This window comes from Citrus sinensis, chromosome 7, assembly GCF_022201045.2.
Source record: "Citrus sinensis cultivar Valencia sweet orange chromosome 7, DVS_A1.0, whole genome shotgun sequence".
Taxonomy (NCBI): domain Eukaryota; kingdom Viridiplantae; phylum Streptophyta; class Magnoliopsida; order Sapindales; family Rutaceae; genus Citrus; species Citrus sinensis.
In genome coordinates, this window is record NC_068562.1 from 15,659,131 (window position 1) to 15,681,875 (window position 22,745).

A 22,745-nucleotide genomic window follows, 5' to 3' on the forward strand; every position below is an offset into this window, starting at 1 on the left:
TCTTTCTTTGACAAATAATAAATGTCTTAATAAAAGCAGTACTTATAACGAATGAATTGATTACGTAATAATTTTCATCGACTTATTAATTCGTCTCAATCAGGTCACGGGCGGAAAACATTAATTCGTTAGTTTCAGGTGGTTCGTGCCTTCGTGGCATTTCCTAAAACGAGTAAAAGTAAATAATATCATAAATTTGATACCAACAAAGAAATAATTTGTTTAATTTAGTAAAAAAAAGAGAAAGAAGAGAGCCATAATTAGAAAAAAAATTCGACAAAATAACCTATCCATAATTAGAAAAAAAAATCGACAAAATAACCTATCCATTTATATATTTTTTCAATTTACCTATCATTTAAATTTCGATTTATTTTGAACGAGCCTCACTAATGATTAAATTTATATGAAGTATGATGACACGTTTTTTTGTCAATTTTTGGAATAATTTTATTATTTAACTTATAACAAAATTTAGATAATAAAAAATTAAAAAAAAACATAACTAACAAGCCTGTTATATATGTTAATATGTTATTGTTGCATACATTTTTTTTTTTTGAAAAGCATTGTTGCATACATAAAAGTATGATAACACTTTTTGTTTTTCTCAATTTTGTGAGTATCATTTAATTGAAATGATAAAATCTCTTATGTTAAAAATAAGAGGTCTAGCCTTCTGCTGTTGGAAGAGAGATTATTGGTCTAAATAATGATAAAAAAACTTATTATTTTTTGACTATCTTAACAATTATAATATGTCAAATGACTGTAAGAAATATGATAGTCTATTATTTTATTACTATCTCTTTATAAAACCTATCAATTTATTACATGTTCGTTAGTATAATTTGTTGACCAATTAATTGACTAATAAAATATGAATTTTGCTCTTTATATGCTTTTTTTTTGGTCAAAAAATAGCACACAAAATATTAAAATATTATAAATTCAAAATATAAAGTGGCTAAAAACAATCCCTATAAGCTTATAAATGTAATAGTTAATACCTCTACTTGTGTAGTTTTTCTTTTTTTCAAAGGTAGGATTAATATTTTATTAATTAACTAATTACTAATGGAAATATATTAAAACAATACTTTTTGTAAAGATTTATTAAATAATCAAATAATAATAACCCTAAAAAGAAAAGAAAAGAAAACGAAACTTTGAAGTAACGTCAGGGGAGGTAGTGTAATTCTGGTCAGAAATTTTACCCAAAGTGTTAATAAGTAAAAGTTTAGGGGAGATCTCTAAAAATAACCCTATAGTACAAGAGCAAGCAGTATATACAGCACAGACGATGATGAAGGGAGAGAAAGAAAAAAAAAACACGAGTGGCGGGATTCCTGCATGCAAACGTCTCTGCTTGCCGAGCGGCGATCCTCTAGCCTCTCTTTTCTCTCTCTCTCTCTCACGAGATATCGGAGAGACAACGCAAACCTTCTCACTCTCCTTCATTCATTCATTCATTTGCCTCGCTTTCTTCACATTTTCATTTTTCTTTTTTTCTTTTCCTCTCTCTGTCTCTCTCTCCGCATTATGTCCTCAACATTCATTGTAAGACTCTCTCTCTTATTTCCTGTTTTTTCAATAATTTATTTAATTTTTAAAGTTCATTTAATTTATTATTATTATTATTATTTGTTTGGTTGAATTAAGGATATTTGAGTTAAAATTCGTCGAAGATTTTTTTTTTATAAAAGAAAAAAATAAAGGAAAATGGACAAGAAGAAGTATCCGATTGGAGCGGAGCATTACACGCTGTACGAGGAGGTAGGGCAAGGCGTGAGCGCCTCTGTTCATCGAGCTCTTTGTATTCCTTTCAACGAGATTGTCGCCGTCAAGATTCTTGATTTCGAACGTGACAATAGCGATCTGGTAAATTTACGATGAATTTTGTTTTTGATAAATAAATGTTTTCGAATCAGCTTTACTTTAATGCAATTTAATTGTTATTTATTTATTATTATTATTTTTTTGGTGTTATGGTGACTGGCGACGACTGATACATTTTTTTTTCGAAAATTATATAGCTGTAGCTGACAGTTTGTACGGTGTCGTTTTAGAGAGATTCTGTGGTTTGTGGAATAAAGAGAATGAATTGTCCCTTTTTTTTTATTGTACGTAAAAGTAATGGAAATTGACATAGTAGCATAAAATTTTGTTTGAAAATAACGATAAAAGTTAATTTAAAAATTAAAAAGTCATATCAGACCTTTTTTTTTTTCTTTTTTCTAATTTATTTTTTGGAAAGTATGTAGCGTCTGATACTCTGAGAGCGTAGAATATAGGAAATCACTATTTTCATTTAATTTATTTCAGCTTGCTGCTTGAGATTAATGTGATGGAAGCAGAATTTATAGCTGAAGGTGAAAAGTTATAGCATGAATATTAATTTTCGAAAATTGGTTATAAGCAATTGAAGGTAAGACGGGATTAATTTGAAAATTTTTCAGAAGACTTAAAATTTTTTGAAATGATATACAACAAATTGTGATATTTCTAATTTCTTTGATTGCTTTGTTAAGTATACAAAGATTTGTAGAAGGATTTATTTATGTTTAATGGACATCTTTTTAAAGGACATTTGCTGTTAAAAAGTGAAGTGGCTGTTTAATTAGTTTACCAGACCATTCTGTTTGACACCAGTCTAATTAGCTATTATGGTAGCTCTGGTTTTTGAAAGAGTGAAACTATTGCCTTGGGTGGTGTTCTTGTTTGGCTTTGTTATATTGATATGGATTGGATTTGTTTAAATTTTTATTGGTCAGTAGAGTTCGTATCTATTATTTTGAATGAGTTCAATGAGGAAAATTGAGTTTGGAGATGAAAATTAATGCTATGTTAACTTTTTTATAAACTTTTTGAATTCTATGATTTTAAGTTTCAACTGGCAGGTGTTTCATTGCCCATGTTTAACTGATTTCCCTGTCCAAGAAAATGAATTTTTATGTAAACTGCTATTTGAAGAAATATATAAGTGTTTCCATTTTCATCAGATATTGGAAATTGTATAGCAGAAGCCTTTCTGTAAATCTTAATGTTTGGAATTACCATCAAAAGTTTTAAAATGGGTTCTGGCTTTTTTAATGCATGATTAGTTCATTATCTTGAAGGTTTTGTTGAAGACATTTTTTTTATTTTATCTCCTCAGAGTAACATATCTCGTGAAGCTCAGACAATGATCTTGGTTGACCATCCTAATGTGCTTAAATCACATTGCTCGTTTGTTAGTGACCACAATCTGTGGGTGGTTATGCCGTTTATGTCTGGTGGTTCCTGTCTTCACATACTGAAGGCTGCATATCCAGATGGTTTTGAGGAGGTGGTTATCGCAACAATTCTACGTGAGGTTTTGAAGGGTTTAGACTATCTTCATCATCATGGCCACATACACCGAGATGTCAAAGTGAGCATATGTTTTCTCATTATATCTTGAAGGTTATCCAAGTGAAGATTTGCATGTGCCTCTGTAGCATGCAGGCTATAATGTTTACATTTACCCTTAGTTGCATTATGAGGCATAATTTGAAACTTTTGTGTTAATTTTCTTTGCTGATATGAGTTCTCTTTAATTGCGAGACTTTGTGTTATTCGTTGCTTCTTACGTATACATATATTTATATATGTGTGTCTGCATTCACACCCCACCGGAGATGAAATTTTATCAGAAGATAAGAAGTAAACTTCAAAGATGAATATGGAGATATGACATTGGAGAGGCTTGGTGAACCTGAAAGATAGGAGTCATACTTTTAGGGAAGAGAAAGGAATGACTGTTTCTTTTCTAAGGATGGCGAGTAATGTGTTGTGGGATCTGTGATTTATGAGGTCACTAAATCTCTAGGGTCAAACTTCGGGAAAAGATCACTGCAGCTATTTCTTGCATCCAATGTGTATTATTATCCATACTGCCCATCATTTGCATTATTATCTGAACTACCCTGTCTACCAACCTAAAAATCAACCAAAAATAAAAATGTTCAAATCAAGAATTTGAAAAGTTCGTTTGTCTGCCAGCATAAATATTGGCTAACTGCATATGTCATAATAAAGGGAAAAACCTTGGTAATCATAGGACACAGAGCAAAAGAATCTATAAAAGAACAAGAAGTCTTTACCTCGGCTAGGCTATAAGTCAACAGTCGGACTGAGTGGAGAGGAGGAGAAAATCATAAATCATCCATATACATAGTCAATATGGATACAATTTCTGATCTATTGCAGCATGCTAACACGACTTGCTTGCACAAAAGCTTGATTAATTTATCATGTTGTAAACTCTCTTAGCTTTTATTGGATATAATTGATTTTGCATTCTTTATACATTTGTTAGTTTCTGTTTAGTTATTGGCAATGATTTCCTATTCTCTGTTTCTAATAGTCTGGGAATATCCTCATCGATGTGCGTGGTGCAATCAAGCTAGGAGATTTTGGTGTTTCTGCTTGCCTTTTTGATTCTGGTGATAGACAACGGATGAGGAATACATTTGTGGGAACACCTTGTTGGTGAGCTTTTACTATCAAGTGCTCAAACAGATTTATCAGATACTAACAGTGGCAGAGACTGTATTTTCAAAGTCAGAAACATTTTTGTCAAACACTTAGATGTTAGCCAATTTTATTGTGTTTTCGATAAATAAAAATTTGTTCTCTCTATTTCACAGGATGGCACCTGAGGTTATGGAGCAGTTGCATGGTTATGACTTCAAGTCAGTCTTTTTTTTTTTTTTCCCAAAAGAATTGAATTCACTTCATACTCAGTAGATGGCTTGATGTTGATGTATGTTTGACACTTCCCTGCAGGGCTGATATCTGGTCTTTTGGTATAACCGCATTAGAGCTCGCCCATGGCCATGCTCCTTTCTCAAAATATCCTCCTATGAAGGTGCATATTTTATATAACGTAAATGCTATTCTTAACATTTTTAATGAGAACCCAGCTTATAATAACCTCAAACACATCTAATAATGCTAGGTACTGCTTATGACATTGCAAAATGCGCCCCCTGGCCTTGATTATGAAAGAGATAGGAAATTTTCTAAGGTATGCTCTGAGAAATCAAGCATCATTGACACTTCATTTTTAGTTATATTGCAAAATGCGTTCTTTATACCTTTCCTTTGTCTCTTTCAAGTCTTTTAAGCAGATGATTGCCAGTTGCTTGGTGAAAGATCCTTCAAAAAGGCCTTCAGCAAAAAAGTTGTTAAAACATTCATTTTTCAAGCAAGCTAGGTCAAATGAGTATATAGCACGGACACTTTTGGAGGGGTTGCCTGCTCTTGGTGATCGTATTAAAGCATTGAAGGTTAGCACGTTACTCCCTCTAGTGTAGTTTAATTTGTATGCTGTAGTTATGTCTGCACTATATTCTTATAAGTATTGAGATTTTGAATCACAGAAAAAGGAAGAAGATATGCTTGCACAGAAGAAAATGCCAGATGGGCAGAAAGAGGAAATATCACAGGTTGGACCATTTCTTTCAGTGGAAAATCTAAAATATTTTGATTTTTTTAAAAAAATATGCTCCAGTTCTATATTGTTTCTACCCTTTCATTCACTTTACTGCCGCAATTTCCTTTGGTCAATATTGGATTTTGTTTGCCAGTCTTCCAAACATCTAATTGCCCTTTCAGCATCTATGATTAATTCGAATCAGTTCTGCATCTATGATGAATTTGAATCAAATCTTAAACAAAATAATTTGAGTTGCTTTGAATGACTTTCGATGTTATAACTTTTATTTATTCAATAACGAATTTGACAAATTGTTGTTTTTAGCTATAACATTTGGCAAAGGACTGGGGATTCTAATTGAGGCTACACCTTGTTCTAAATTGCAACAGAGGAATGTCATCAGGCAATCCTTTGATCTTGCCTGATTCTGGCACTTGCCTCTGTTATATGACTGCAGAAATTGATTGCATCCAACTTAGCTTTATGAGTCTAGAGCCGAGTGCTATCCTGAATTATGGCAAAAGACAGCTTTCCTAGAGAATTATTCTTGCCTTAGTTTGATGACATCTTTCTTATATATAACTAAAACATTTAGGTTGTATCTGGACTGTTTGTATTTAAGGAAATGACCTTTTTTTGGGGGACATTTTTATATGAAACAAGAAGTCTGAATAGTCTATACTAAAATTAGTTCGAATGAGTTGATCCATGCATATCTAAAGTTTGAAGTCATGGTCATTTTGGGTAACTAGAGTGTTTTTGAACATATGAAAATGTTGTATCCCTCATTACAAGATAATGGCTGAGGATATGGTACTTTGGTTGCTTGATCCATGAAAGCGCATCAACTCTAAGTGTGAAAGTCCCCAGTAAAAACATTAGGACGGTTGAAGAGGTGTATAGAAATTTAATGAAAGCGACAGCAGTTTATGTGTCAGGCTTTTACAAAGGGTTGTGCAAGTAATTATTGAGCAGATAAGCTGTTAACCTTTTGTATTTCCCTATTCTTCAGCAATTACGTATTGTTTGAAAATTTTCTTTGATCAAGGAAGAAACAACATGGTTCCTGGTGTTTGCTGTAACTATGGGCTTGAATTGATAAATTTGTCTTGATAGAGTGATTTTGGCGGTTGGTTTAGTACTGTGGTGTTGTAGAAAAAAAGCTTTAACTGTGAAACAATAATTGAAAGTGCTTACTAAATATTACTTTTAGATAGTGATTTCGAAAAAAATAGTAAAGATATTATAAAGTTTTCATCATACAATTAAAATTAAATTATCTTAGCTTCCAATCTATAGCTGTAAGTGTTTACCAAACACTTTAGAGGTGTAAAGGTATAGCTGCCTAACAGCAATTCCTAATGCACCTTGGGTTTGGCTGCAATTTCGTATTTCTTCCTAAAGTATCATGCTTAGCAATACCTAGTAGCTACAATTAACATGTTCTTATGGTTATATCTAGAATGAATATAAGCGAGGGATTAGTGGCTGGAATTTCAATCTTGAAGATGTGAAGGCTCAGGCTTCCCTGGTATATGACAAAGGTCCATTTTCTTTGTGAATAATTTTGGCAGTGATGTGTTTTTAGAAATTGATATCACCATTCTCTATCAGATCCAAGATGAGGACATGATATCTGAGAGCAATCATGGAGGGAGCTCGAGTACTTTGTCTTCCCTTGAAATGCAAGGAAAGCAATCAGAATGCCAAGTCACAGTTCTGGTATATCATTGGATTTGGTGCTTTGTAGTGGGTGATAGGCCTTTTATTATTATTTTATTTATTTCTGAATTTTCTTCAGTTTCTTTATGTTTAGTAACGATTTGGAATTTCACAGGATGATAATGATCTGATGCAGAATCAGTTGCCTCCTCATATACTCGTTGAGTCTACAATGAATATTACAAAGTATATACTTTTGACATAACTTTCTTACATTTGACAGTTACATATATTTTTCATTGTTGATTTATTTACAGAAAGTCAGCATAATAAAGAAGAGCAGTGCTTGTGCTAGGAGAAAGTTGAATGATTATATTTTACATCTGAGTATGTTAGGTCCTTGCCGGAGCTAAGGCTTCGTCTAGTTGACCTAATCTAATTGAATGTAGTTAAAGTAATGTTTTATTTTGCAGACTTAGGTGTGATAAATCTGATGATGATTCAAGTGTTGCTAGTCCATGTTTTGAGCAATACACTCAACTGAGTTCTCCCTGTCATGATGATCGCAATCAGAATAATCCAAGTGAAAAACCTTCTTTAGAAGGTACTGCTATTCCTTCTCATCAAAGAGCAGGAAGCACCGCATTATCGGAAAGTATTATTGCTCCTGTTAACAAAGAGAGGTTTGCCACTTGATGATCTATGTATTTATTTCAAACATTTTGTTAGTTAAAATGGTTTTCTTAGACTGCCTGGAGGTTTTCATGTCACATTATATTGCTTGGGGAAGGCAAGAAGCTACTTGCCATAGCACTACTTGACAAAGTATTTGGTCTTGTATAAACATAATTATAAGTGCCAATTTCCTATGCTATTTTTCATTTTTATCTTTATCATCAATAAGAGATCTAAAAAATTGACTAAGCGACATTCATATTTATTTAGAAATAGTGTAACATGCATTCATCTCATGAAAATTTAGAAAAAGTGGGGTGAAAAAAAAGCCTCACCTATCTAATATCTAAAAGGAAACTATGGCAAGTACACTTGCCTTTACTCTAGTTTTGTTGTATATGTTACAAAGCTATTTCTGTTGTCTGTTGGGGCTTCACCTTCTAGTAAATTTCATAGTTCTTATGAGGATTTTGTGGCTGTTTCATGTATGTTCTTTATTATTGCTTTGATTATTTTTAATGCGTTTAATCTAGTATTTTTCCTCTGGTCAGAGGTAGCCTGCACCTCTCTTTATATCTTCTTTTTCTGGATTAACAAATTAGTCTGTTTCCTATCAAATAGATACTTGATAGTAGGGGTAGGCATTTGGTTCGGTTCAGTCCGAACCGAACCAAACCAAACCATATTATGACAATTTGGTTCGGTTTGGTTCGTAGTAAAAAACTAAATGGTTCAGAAATTCTGAACCATTTGGTTTTTTATTTGGTTCGGTTCAAAACCGAACTAAATTACCGAATCAAATGGTTCAAGAAAAAATTAAAATTAAAATTAAAATTAAAAAATAGTTCATAATTTATCTTTTTTATTTTTGTTTGTTAATTAATACATGATATTATATATATCATAGCATACACTTTATTTTATTATTGAACTTTGTTATTTTAATTTATTATTGTTAGATTTAATTATATTGGTTATTATTTATGGATTTCTAGATTGTTTTTGGAATTTATTATGTTAATTTACTATTGTTAAATTTTATTATGTTGTTTATTGTTTGCTAATTTATAGACTCAAGATTATTGTTGTATTAATAGTGTATTATTATATTATATTTTTTTATTGAATAATGAATATATAGGATAAAATCAAACCGAACCGAACCGAACCAAATTATAGAACCAAACCGAACCAAATTAATTTGGTTTGGTTCGGTTCGGTTCTATAATTTGGTTCGCATTTGGTTCATAAATTCAAGAACCATTTGGTTTCAGTTTGGTTCGGTTCAGGGGCTGAACCGAACCAAACTGAATAGTGCCCACCCCTACTTGATAGAATGTATGCTGATAGAAGTGTTTTGTTATGTTTGTGGAATTTATAGTGATAAGTTGCAAAATCAGCTTCAAAATAATTCATGTTGTGATGGAGCAACAACTGCTTCAGCAGGGGATGATGCAGCTAGTGAAATTCCTTCAAAAGTGTCTAAATCATCAGGCAAGTCCTCGTATCTTTATTCTATTCAAGCTTCTTCTTTTTAAGGCATGTAGATTCGTTGATTTCTAAGTTGATTGCCATTGATCACTTTGCTCTTGATATTTCAAGGAAATCTCTGCTTTTCTATCTAATTTAAGTGTCACTGTGGCAGCAAACAGTGATGAACTTGATGAGAAAGCAAAGCCACCAGTTATTCAGCAAAAGGGACGTTTTAAGGTTACATCTGAGAATGTATGCTTGGAAAAGGTGACTTAGATTCTGATCCTGATGCCTTCTTCTCTTATTCGGACTGGACATCAATTGATCTTTTTTTTTTTTTTTCCCCCAGGTGGTTCCTCCTACACTACAAAAGAGCCACAGCATGCAGGTTCGTAGTTCTGAGGTCAGCACGTATGTGCCAAAATATTTATTAACTCTTTTTTTTTTTTTTTTTGAAATTTCTTGAGAGCTTGATCATAGATAGTCAATTCTCTTTTAGTAAATTTGTGAGATAAACATACATTTTGCATCAACATTTTCTTTTCCTCCCTTCTCTCCTTGGAATGGAATATATACCAGGACTAAAAGAGTGGTTAGTCGTGGTCATTTGTTTATGGATGACATGCTAGTTAATTGCGTACATCAAACAAGATATACTGAATAACTGTGTGGTTATTTCTCTTTACCTTGAACATTAAGGGTTGTTTGTTTTTTTGACTTGATGACTTAATGACTTAATTGGCTTAGTTACAATCAGTTAAGTCATTAAGTCCGTTTGTTTTTTTAACTTAATGAAAATTTTCAATCATTAAGTCATTGGGCCAATTTTTTTTAGCTTTTTACTTAATTTAAAAAGTCTGAAATATCATTAAAAGATATTCTTCGAAATATCCTTATCTAATTAATTAATTTTCATCCTTACCCAAATAAAATTTAATAATTAACATTATTACCTATCTCTATAACTTGTGATATAATAGAGTGGTAGACTGCTATTGTTTTTATCTTTTTATTTTCTTCAAATTAGCATTATTTATCTTCATAATCTTTTGTGAATATTTTTCATATAAAAACATCATGAATTACAATAATATTGATTAACAGACATCAATTTAGGATACAAAGTGTTGTATTCAATTGAACATGATTTATGATATAATAATATATTATCGTATTTAAGTTCTTTGAGATTATTATTTATTTGTCATTTATAATCTAAAAGGGCACAAATGTACAAATACTAGTTTTTAGATTTTTTTAAGTTAAAAAAAAAACAACTTAATATTTATTTTCAGCAATTCAAAAAAAAAATATCATTCAGATTCAGACATTTAGTTCAATTTAGAATTCACACTAATTTAGGTCTATTGAGATTTCAGACAAAAAGTAAATGCCACCTAAATAACGGGATCTCTCTTATTTTTGAAGTTGCTTCAACTTATGCTGTATTTCCATGTCTAAATGTCGACAATTCGGACTACGAAAACTTATATATTTTTTTTTAAATTTTCAAACTGCCTTACCTAGAGAAAGGAATGCATAAACACAGATTTAGAGAAAGGAATGCATAAACACAGATTTAGAGAAAGGAATGCATAAACACAGATTTAGGTTTATATGCAACATTGCTAGAAAATCCTTAAGAAGGTTTCCCTGAAAACATTTTAACAGGGGGAATTCTCTCTTTTCTTGCTTCCTCCACCATTATGTTCACTGTGTCCTTGTTCTTTTACAAATGAATATACAAGTGGGTGTAAGCATCTTGTTGGCATTGTCTGCTTCAGTGCATTAGGATTTTGTCCCACATTTTCTTTTCTAGGTGAGGTTTCTCACAAAACTTTCCTTTCATGGAAAGGCTTCTAATGCACCTGCAGGTTTGATTCCAGTCAGTTGCATCACCTTCTAGTTCTTTCCTTTTAAATATTGGGAGAACTAAGTTTTCTATCCAATCAGTACAAAAAGTGAATACATTCAACCATGTCAAGCGTGTCTAGGAGAAATGCTTTAAGCATGTTCTAGGAAAACGAAGTCTCTATCCATCTATGATTGTTAATAGATGATCTATATAATTTATCTATTTACTGATTGTCTTATAGCAAGTTATGGGTTGTGTAGGTCCTTTCCCAATCTCCTGCAATATCTTCACCAGTACCATCTGATACTGTGCTATCAAATCTTTCTGGCAATTCTCTCTTCCCAATGTTGTGTAATGTTTTACAGACAAATATTCTTCAAAGGGTATGATTTAGCCATGTAGCTTTAAACTTTATGCATATTTATGGCTTCTGAAGTTTCATTTTTCTTTTTTGCCATGTTGTTCTCAACAGGAGAGTATTCTGAATCTGATGAAGCAAGTCTCTGTTGGAGACTGTACAGGTGCAAGCCATAAATGCTCCTCAGATTTTTCTCCTTTTTGTTCAAATGAGATGATCTTACCTTGTTTTTCTTGTCACTCAGCTAACCGTTTGGTTGATGGAGGTGGCACACCAGCAAATACGGTTACCACAGAGAAATCTTTGGTATGTAACTGCTCGACTTTCTGGTTTTGTTGATTTAGCTTTTCTCCTAACCCATCTTCATGTGACTTCAATATTCTTCCTTGCGTTTAAACCCTTCTAACATAAGAAGTCCCTGAATATGTCATCAAATAATGGAATAATTTGAAAACCAATATGTATTTTAATTGGAAGCTTGGGCTTCAAGTATGCACGTATTCAAATTCTTAGTTGGGTAAATATTTAGCTAAATTGATTTGGGGTACATGTGCTGCTATCAGCTATAAAATTAAAATAGGAAGAATCTGTAGCTTATTGGAAAAGTCAAGAGTTTCAGGTTTATGCCAAGGTAAATACTGAACCAATGAATGTCTGTGGTTCTTCTGGCTAAAACATACGGATATTATGGAACTTAATAAAGGGATATTCTCAATTGTTCTTAAAATTGCGGGCAAAAATAACAATGCAATGTAATTATCAAAGTCAGCAGATAGGAATGAGTGTTATGTACTCGAATTTAGGGCAATGATGTTGTTTAGTCATACTTGGACACTGCCCCAAAGTTCAGACCTGTGTAATATCATCTGGGTTTGTTTGGCACATGGAATAGAGCATCTTTGTGCCTGAAAGACTGGGCGGTTAGGATACTTTTGGGACATAAACAAAGTTTTTGTTCAGAAAGCTCATTATAGAAGGTTACACTCACTGATGATAGTGCCCTTTTGCTTCTAATTTATATCGATTATGGATATGCAATAATTCAAACCGCATTAGATTCAGTTCCCCCTTTCTAATTCTCTACTGAGATCTTGTAAACGTAGAACTTACATGAATAAACTCAGTTACTTTTTATTGGTATGTAATTTGAAGTTAGTAAACAATTTATTTCATATTATTGCAGCTAGAAGCAGCTCATGACAGGGAGAAGGATTTGCTTCACGAAATAACTGATTTGCAATGGAGGTAAAATTTGATGTAATGTACATGCACAAACATATATGCTTTATCAAGCACAGACAAGCACAGACACAAAGGGTACTTTCAAAGTGCTAACCTGCAGAATATTGGCTTGCCATATTTAGGCTCATGTGTGCCCAAGACGAGCTCCAAAAGTATAAAACAGAAAATCCTCAGGTTACTTTTTGACACACTTGCCCTTTTACTCATTCTGGCTTCTAAATGTAGATTCTAACATATCATTTTCAGGTATGATACTGTTTCAAACCGCTACCTCAATCATCGTAGATCAAATTATTAAGTTTTATGATAATGACGGAAGTAAAGTAAAAAAAAAAAAAAAGGGTTCAAGAGACATCAGTAGCGGATTGTTATTTGTATAATAGGTTTGTATCAATTTGTAGTAGGAGTAAGGAAATTAATGATTAGTGATCCCCGCGAGGTGCGCGCATATTCTTTCACGATACTATTACTGTACATGAATTTTATATTGTATTGTCTAGCTCAGGAATTTGTAAATGTACTTATAACTTAAAGAAGGCATATTTTTTGCTTGCCTGTGATGCAATATAATTTTTATTTTGGGATATTATCATTTTCCCACCAAAATTATTCGACACATTATGTCAGTACTACGGTTTGGTAAAGACATCATTTTACTACTAAATGTTTAAATTGTTAGTATTTTTCCACCATTTCATTAAAACTTAGTTAATATTTAACGGAAAATGCATAAAAAATCAATTTTACCCCTAGAGCGTAAAAGATGATTTTATCCTTTAAAAAGAAAGAACAATAAAAGACGATTTAATTACAAAATTACTCCCAAAAGAGGACATTGCTGCGAGAGTGAGAGAGATATGGGTCAATGACAGTGAGCGAGAGAGGGCGGAGATGGAATAAGAAACGAGAGAGGGGGTTGATTTCGATTTCTAGGGCTTTCATGTCCAAATTGCTTGTTTTTTTACAATTGCAAAACACAACGTTTTGACTTAGCATGAGATGTTCAAAATGCCCTTATGATGTCAACATAATTTTTATTTAGTTAACGAAATGGTGGGAAAATACTAACAGTTTAAACATTTAGTGGTAAAATGATGTTTTTACTAAACTGTAGTACTGACATGATGTGTAAGAATAACTTTGGTGGGAAAATGATAATATCCTTTTTTATTTTTTATTTATATAATTTAAACCTGTTTAAATATATAATTTGAATGCATCGCACAGAATAATTATTATATTGCTTTTTTTATTTACTTTAAATGTGATTAGTTTTACGGTCTTTGGATTTTGATCTTAGTCAATTTTGATGTGAATGTGATTCCATGGAAAGAATAGTTCAAAAAGAGTATCGTCTCATATGTGGTTCATATTTTTACAACTCCTCTTTATGCATAATCAATTCACACGTTTATACATACATCATGTTGAGCTCCTTTTCTATCAGTTTGAGGCGGCTTTTTGGATGATTTCATACTACGCAATAGCAAAGGCTCATAAAAAGAGGGATCATCCTGGCTATAGTTTATTACGGTGCTATCAGTTGCACCGATTAACTGTAATAAATTTTTCGTTGTTTGTTGGTAACAATTTTAATTTTGCAGTCACTACATCAGCATTATATGTAACGTTTTTTTCGTGATAGACAAGTAGAATATTTATAAACTGCATTATTAATAACAAATAGTTATTACCGATAACGCCAAAAGGGTGCAAATACAAGAGCAACTGATACTCATTCACTTGCTTGAAATTTCCCACGATAGGCTCCACCGCAGCCGTACACATGGCTATAAATTGCTTGAGATATACCATTCTTAATACAATGTATGTATCTATTATTATTATTATTTTTTCTCTGAAGTTGTTACAATCCACATATATAATAAAATTTGTGGTCTATTAAGAGTTGAAATTCATTTATTTATATCACCGTCTAAAGATCCATCAAGAATAGTTAAGAAATATGCGAATTTTATGCCATTATACTATTGAATTATATGTCTTAATAACCTTTTCGGATTATAACAAAATTCAAAATCTTGAATTGGAACATTTCTAGTGTATATGCATGTGTGCGTGAGATAATTGTAGCGTTTAGACCTCTAAAAATATATATTTCGAAATAAGGACATATTTTGTCCATTTATATCAAGTAGGTCTAGTAATTGATAACCCTATGAAAATGACCAAATTATCCTTATAATATTTAGTTTTGAGTTCACCGTCACAATGGATAAGCATGTAACTCCACCATTGGATATTAGATTTTCAGAGTGTGTGTGTATATATATGTATATATACATGTATGTATGTATGTATATGTGTGTATATATATATAAACCACTAGGGATTTGGAACCTACTCAATTCAGAGGGAGAAACTATGTCCTTACTTAAGATACTATTATAAAAAAAAAATAAAAAAGACATGGATTTTATTTGCCAGTAAATCTAACTTGTGCATTTGCAAAATTTTCCTGTTGTAATTAACCACATACGTTGATTTTATTTTTTTTTTAGCATTAATGAATAATTATCTGATAATTAATTGGAATATTTGAACTGCTGGGATTGGTGGGCCGGCATGATCTTCGGGCCACCGATGAAGGGATGATTTTGAAAAGGAATTATGAATTGGAAATTGTCTGTCATATATATATATACATAGAGCTTTAAGATAATTGGAAGAATAAAAAAAAAAAAAAGATACTCAACTTATTTTGTTTCCTTAATAATATTATCAAAATTCCAGGATTTAAATTAGTGGTTTGAATAAAGACAATTCTAAAGATCTCTCAGAATTTTTTTATCCACATTTCCTTTTTGCAATGGATTGCAAAATCCTTCGCACGAAGCTCTATTAAATTTAGCAGCATGCATGTGAAGTACCTGTAAATGATTCAATGCATGAAGAAGAAACTTGATGGTTACAATACTTCACCACAAATTGCATGCAAGCTATATATTTTGAGTCATATATAGCTTGCATGCAAACAATAACTTCACCTTCCACGAAATTAATTAAGGTTTCTTTTACTTCTTTCAGTGGGACACAAAGAGCACAATGTCTCATTCTCGATATTGGTTTATCTAATCTATTCTAAAATTTTTCCTCTAAGTTGTTTTGGGTGTTCTCTCTCTTTTCTACTTTCCTAGACATATATATATATATATATAGTAGTTTTTTTGTTAGGGATTTTAAAATGCGGGAAAGTCTGGAAAAACTTTAAAACTGCACGACTTTAAAGGCTTGTAGTTTTAAGCGTTTAAAACCATACGGTTTTAAAGGTTTCCCGCACTTTAAAATTCCGAACTGGAACATTTTTTTTTCTCTCTCTCTCTCTCTATATATAGATATATAAAACAATTGATTCTAACTTGTCCTCACTAGCAGCTATCTTACCAAGAACTCTAAACCCCGTTAAAATGGCTGAACTAATGGACTACAAAGAGACCATTTCAACCAAGTCCATACCCCTCTTATTCATATTAATACTATCCTTCATTAGACAAATAAAGCTACATGTATGTGCCAACAAACTAGTTTGTAGTGCCTTGCCTCCAAAAAGATAAATAACACTCCTCATTGTCAATATTTCTACCTTCTTAAGATGTTTTTCTTCCATAGTTTGAAAACCCACTTTAACATAGTAGCAGTAACCATATAAAAGGCTACAAAACCTAATGAAGTGACTATAGATAAGAAATCATAATCTCATCTACTTAAGTAAAATCATAACCCTTAGCTAAACAATTGAAATAGTCATTATAGTAATATGACACTGAAAAACTAACCCATGAGATCACCCATTTCCATAATATTTCTACATTCTTAGCTTAGAGACGACGCCACTACTAACATGTTGTCTAGGGCAGTAAAAAGAAAGCAGAAAATAATATGTAATATGTAATGTGCCTTTCTGCATATATTAGGGTTTAAGGTCTAACTTTTTACTATGGCTGGGTGACTTGACATATGATGGTGCATGAGATAACTTAGGGGTGTTATAGCCTCGACTGTATATGGTAGGGTAAGGTAGGCTACGTACCTGGGGTTAGGGATGGCAATTTTCGGGTCCGGGTTTGGCCGTTCCAGATCCGAACCCGAACACAAATTTCTCATTACCGGACCCGCATCGAATCTGATTTTTTTCAATCTGGGTCCGATTCGGATTCAACCCGAAAAATTCGGGTTTCAGGATTTCGGGTTTTGAACCCGGATTGCTTTACTTAAGTTGCTGACTTGCTGGAAAAAGGAAAACAAAAAGAACACAAACATCATAACCAGATTGCTTTAGTTTAGTTCAACAAAATTTCAAATACAAAACATATAACTTATCCAGGTTCTAAAACAAATACAACACAATATAGATTCTAAAATTCAAAGTTTTAAAGTAATAAACATCCACAAATACAAATCCATAACATAATTCTACAATTTAAAGTTCAAATTTCAAACCATTAGTGTTAAAGACTAAACTCTGAATCGTCTACTTCATTTGACTGTTGCTTACTCATCCAACTTTCATCAATCAAATGCTCAGCATAAAGTATTGCTTCCTCTGGAATTCCATCTACAAAAAATGTGTAAATCATAAACATAATGAACAAGACAACTAATTAGTGATAAATTGATAATACGAACAATACAACAAATAATTTGATTCTAATAAATAATTTTTTCATACTTTTAGGTTTTGTTCAAGTCAAAACCAATTTTGAGTACACATCAATGCCTCCACTGTGGATGGGTGAAGTCTACTGCGATGAGGGCTCAAATGTTTACCTCCAGTGCTAAAAGCGGACTCTGAAGCAACTGTTGATATAGGAATGGCCAAAAAGTCCCTTGCGATCTTTGCAAGTATAGGATATTTGTCTTGATTATCTTTCCACCATGACAAAATGTCAAATTGACTAGTTGAAGGCAAAGTACTCTCCTCAAGATAAATCTCTAATTCTGATTTGGAATGAGTATTCTGTGTGTTTTCATTTCTAAATAATGCCCACTTATCAGTCATTTCATCCAAATCTAAGTCCAACATAATAGAATCCCCTCCTGTAGCAGCTTGAGAATTAGCACCATTAAACCCCCCCCCCCCACTTGAATTTGATAGATACTTTACTTTATACTCATGCACTAAATCAACAAATAACTTACGCACTCTTTCAAATTTGGATTCAACTTTTTTCCCATATATTTTAGGAAATAAAAAGTTAATTAGTAACATTTTACGCCTAAGATTTAACATAGTCCCCACTGCAAGAACTTTATGAATAACATCCCAATACTTTTCATACTTCGCAATCATCCTAGTGGCCATATTTTTTATCCCCTCAATTGGTGATTGAAACCATGCATTCATTGACAATCTAATTTCACAAATCTTGGCGAAAGATAAATTAGATGTCGGATATCGTGTCCCCGAAAAAAGTTCTATCAACTTATAAAAGCTTTTTAGATACTCACACATAAGCTTTGACAAATTCCACTCTGACTCACTAGGTAAAGATGTATAATTTCTCTCACGTTCCTTTAAATGATCAAATACATATTTATACAATAATGCAATACTAAGCATCAAGTAAGTGGAGTTCCATCTAATTTTACAATCAAGTACCAAGTTTTTGGTTTCCTTAATACCTAATTGTTTTTTTGCATTCTCAAAATTTTCAACTAGCTGGTGTTGTTGTCTAATAATGAACATTATCTCTAATTTTCTCAACTCCCTTTTGTATCACAGATAAACCATCTCTAGGTCATGTCAATATATAAGCACAACAACGCATATGAAAGAATTTGCCACCCATAATCATTAAGTTAGTAGAAAATTTCCCCAACAACAAGGCAATCATAAAATCATTTGTAGCACAATTATCAGCAGTTATAGTGGACAACTTTCTATCTATATTCCAATCCATCAAACAATCATATAACTCATTACACATTACCTCAGCACTATGTGGAGCTAGCACATATATAAACCTAACAATGTGAAAAAATAATTAAAATAATTAGACAAGACATTAATTTATGTTTAAACAAAATTTTTTTTTCAAGAATATTACCTCATAATACGACTTCGCAACACCCATGAGCTATCAATGTAATGTGCCGTAATAACCATGTATCCTTTTTTTGTTACTAGTAGTCTACATATTTGTAGTAATTGCGATTCTACTCTCACAAGCTTCCAAAATACCCATTGTCTTTTTCTTTTCAACATCATAAAGCTTTAAAATTTCAGCTTTGATGATGTTTCTATTAATAGTCTCAATAGAAGGTTGGAGTAGCTTCAAAAAGTCATAAAACCCAACGTACTCAACAAATGCCAAGGGGAGCTCATGTAGTACAATCATTCTAGCCACAAAAAGCTTTACTGTAACTATATCTCATTTTGATTTAGAACTACAATTACTAAGTGAAATGGTTTCATCACCTTTAGAAGAAAAAGATAGGTGCATTTGATGTACATTCTTGAATGACCTTCTAGGACAACGTTTAGCATGGTTTATTAAGTGATTAGTACCCCTCAAATAATGTCCTTGCATAACTAACCCATAATAATTGCAAATCGCCTGAACTTCCTCACTCAACTTAACTTTTTTGAAATGATTCCAAGCATCAGAAACTACTCTACCACCACCACCTCATTTTTGTGAAGTGACATGATTAGTATCATCCCTACGACCACGACTACTCCCTTGAACTGCTGCTGTTGAATTTGGTTCTAATTCAACAGTTGTATTATTATTATTTTCTGATTCTGTCCTAACTCTCACACAAACACTTTCATCACTTTTTTCACATGCATCCAAGTCGATTATTTGTTCATTTTCCATATCAATTTTTCACTCTACAAAAATTATGTCAAGACATAATTAATTCCAGCAACTTCTTCCAATTTATATGCTATGTTTAACCGTAAAAGCTATAAATATTTTAGAGATACCATTTCTATTCTATTAACAACAACAATAAAAATTAATTCAAAAATAAATAAACTATAAATAATAAAATTGAAGCATAACATAGTATAGATATTAAAAATCATAGAGTTTAGCTATTAAAGTAACAAAGTATGGATATTAAAACTGCAAACAGAGCAAAACATAACATAAATTGCAAACACAGTCTAATTAAATTGTGAAGACAGTATAATCAGAGCATTACAACACATAAATTACAAAGACAATATAATTAAATTCCAAAGAGAGTATAATCAGAGCATAACAGCACGTAAATTGTAAAGACAAGATAATTAAATTGCAAAGAGGGAATAATCAAAGCGTAATAAAGCATCAATTGTAAAGAGAAAAGACGAGACTCACAAATATTCACAGCGGTAGCTTAAGTATATGCTGATGAACACAGAACACAGCCGCGATATCCACCCCCTTTTGCCGGTCGCGACAGAGTGAGAGATGAGATGAGTGATGCTGATGCTGATGAGTGATGAAACGAACACAACTGCACAGTGAAGGTGATAACAGCCACGCTACAAAGGATCTGGTATGAAGAAGAGAAATTACAAGAGAGTTGAAGAGAGAGTGAGAGAGATTGAGAGAAGAACGGATGAGAGAATGAGCGAAGAGAAATTGCAGTAGAGTTGAAGAGAGTGAAAGATCGAGAGAAGAATGAGTGAGAGTTTGAGAGAGATTGACAAAGGAACGAATGAGAGATTGAGAGGGCTAAGGTTTTTTTTAAAATTTTTCTATTTATATTTAATAATTTCTAAAAAAATTAATATTAAAATAAATAATATCAGGATCTGGGTTCGAGTTCACCTGAACCCGGATTCGGACCGAAAATATGCGGGTTTTGAAAAACTGATCTGGATTCCGCATAAAAATTGTTTTGGTGCGGGTTGAACCCGGACCGAATTTTTCGGGTTTAGTCCGGGTTTGGTTGCCATCCCTACCCGGGGTACCTTTGGTTGACCTCCATTTCCCTAGGCTTCTCTTTACTTTTCATGACCTTCACCTTGTCTTCCAACCTCTTAAGTGGCATTTTTTGTCCTGTCAATTTGTTACAAAGCTCCAGAGTAGCTTCTCTATATGATAAAAAGCAATGTCTGCTAGTGACCATGTGCGTCGGTCTGCAACAATTCTTATTGGAAATAGCTTACATAATCGGCTAGAGATTCTTACTTTGCTTGTTTGATAAAAACAAGTTTGGAAAATGCCTTATATTTAGAGGAAACATAATAAAATTCATGAACAAATTCCATTAACAACTGGTTTAACGAGAATACGCTGCCTGGCTTCAAAGATCTAAAGCGTGACTTGCCAGGTTATGTGAGGGTGTGTGAGAGCATTTTACACATAGCGTTCTCCTCAATATCTTTAATAAGCATCTAATCTCAATATAAACTCAACGTGCTCAAATAGATTAGTGGTACCCAAATACTAGGGTATTTGAGGGATGTTCAATGTCTCTGAGAGAGCTGTTGTTTGAATATCCAAGGTGAATAACAAGTTATACACTATTGGCGTTGGAGCACTAACATTATTCTTTTCGGGGAGGAACTTTACTTGAATTTTCAAATATTCCTTTTTTGCAAGAACTTGTAATATGTCCCAAGTGCACCTGAGGATGTCGCAGTCATTGGAAAAGACCTTTTGGCATCAAGCTTGTGTCAGAGATCATTGCCAGTTCGTTTTGTATACTTATTGGTACCCTGGCTATTACGCGGATTAAAACTTGGATTGGATATATGATTTGTTCCTTAGCTTGCTTCCTTCGAGTATCTCTAAGTGTAGGATGATTTATTTTTTTAGCTCGCGTTGTTAAAGTATCTTGAAATATTGGGAGGACTTTTAGTTCTAGTACCTAAGAACCCACAATTCGAAGGATCGTATAGACGAGATCTTTAAAATGTCATTGAGAAATAGGCTCTTCACCTTGGTGGATAATATTACATAGTTTAACTAACTTGCCCTTGTTAAGCCTAATTGTTCTCATTTTTGAATCTTTGAGATAGTTGCTGCTTCATTCCACTATCTTTTTCGCATCTTGCATCATATCATTGGAGAGTATGCCAAATTTTGTGCAAACATACTCAACGACTAGTTTGGCAAACACTGAGGAGGCTTTTATATGCTCCTACCTAAACGACGCTAATTATTTTAACTAGATTTTGGGCGAAGAGTAGCTAAACATAATAAATTTATAAATTAAAGGAGTAGTGATACATAAAGTAGCCAAGGTGAATTGTTTGTTTGCACTTTCCTTGGAGCTTGAGAAATAGTGGAAATGATAAAGTTTGGGTCAAGCTATGATCTAGAGAAAAGTAATGCTGAGAGCTTATTTTATCTTGCAAAAATAGAGAAAACAAGTTAGAGATGGATCCAACGGTGGCTGGTGACCAAACTCTAATGCTTAAATAAGTTTTGGGGCTATTTCAATGTTAAGAGCTTGCTAACTCTTTACAATGGTGGCAGCTATGTTAACATACATATTTCCATAATATTGATTTTGATGATAACAAATTGGATTAACAATGTTGGAGTCTTTAAAACTAATTAAATTTAGGCCGTGTGAAGTTTTTTAGACAAGGATAAGATTATGGAAATAAATGGATAACCGTTAATCCCTAATCAGCAAATTGTTTTTCTTAAGAAAGTTTTATAATTTTGATTTTGAAAGGTATTGATGAATTATTTATTAGAAAATGATAATATGATAAATTCCAAAGAGCAAATTCTTTGGAACCCGTGAACTATTTACTGAAAATGGTTAACTGGTAAATTTGAAAGCGCAACTTAACTTAAAATGGTAAACCGATTACTGAAAACGGTTACCTGATATCTCTTTGCAGGGTTACTGGAATTAATCGACAAATCGATTACTAGTAAACCGTAAGCTGACTTTAAGCATATTAGCTTCTGAAATTTTAATGGTAAACCAAAAACTCCAAACGATGAACCGATTATTCAAATTTCAGCATAACAGTAACTTGGACAAGGTCAAAATGGTGATTCGACAACAGTTAAACAATGATCCAATTATGCTCAGAA

At 32.6% G+C, this 22,745-nt stretch overlaps 1 protein-coding gene across 10 annotated transcripts; it reads left to right on the plus strand.

Moving 5' to 3' along the window:
* The first annotated feature begins 1,300 nt into the window (after window positions 1-1,300).
* LOC102627630 (serine/threonine-protein kinase BLUS1) lies at window positions 1,301-13,296 on the plus strand. Of its 10 annotated transcripts, none has more exons than XM_052431644.1 (22): window positions 1,301-1,560; window positions 1,663-1,881; window positions 3,158-3,412; window positions 4,388-4,512; window positions 4,671-4,715; window positions 4,810-4,891; window positions 4,982-5,050; window positions 5,142-5,312; window positions 5,406-5,471; window positions 6,924-6,992; window positions 7,076-7,183; window positions 7,299-7,369; window positions 7,597-7,806; window positions 9,180-9,292; window positions 9,444-9,538; window positions 9,621-9,674; window positions 11,387-11,509; window positions 11,599-11,647; window positions 11,729-11,790; window positions 12,668-12,729; window positions 12,849-12,900; window positions 12,973-13,296. In XM_052431644.1, exons 2-22 carry the CDS (start codon window positions 1,723-1,725, stop codon window positions 12,976-12,978), a joined length of 2,046 nt encoding a protein of 681 aa, XP_052287604.1. In that variant the 5' UTR covers window positions 1,301-1,560; window positions 1,663-1,722; the 3' UTR covers window positions 12,979-13,296. The 10 variants fall into 10 exon arrangements, 5 of the variants coding, with proteins under 5 accessions (XP_052287604.1, XP_052287606.1, XP_052287605.1 ...); XM_052431645.1 differs by having other exon boundaries at window positions 1,302-1,560; window positions 9,621-9,659; XM_052431646.1 differs by lacking the exon at window positions 11,387-11,509 and having other exon boundaries at window positions 9,621-9,659.
* The last annotated feature ends 9,449 nt before the right edge of the window (window positions 13,297-22,745 follow it).

Excerpts from the sequence above, each read along its gene's own strand:
- LOC102627630 (XM_052431644.1), top strand. The coding sequence starts at position 1,723 with ATGGACAAGAAGAAGTATCCGATTGGAGCGGAGCATTACACGCTGTAC. Across the intron at positions 7,370-7,596 it reads TCTACAATGAATATTACAAA|ACTTAGGTGTGATAAATCTG; the intron begins GTATATACTTTT and ends TTTATTTTGCAG. Across the intron at positions 12,730-12,848 it reads ATAACTGATTTGCAATGGAG|GCTCATGTGTGCCCAAGACG; the intron begins GTAAAATTTGAT and ends TGCCATATTTAG.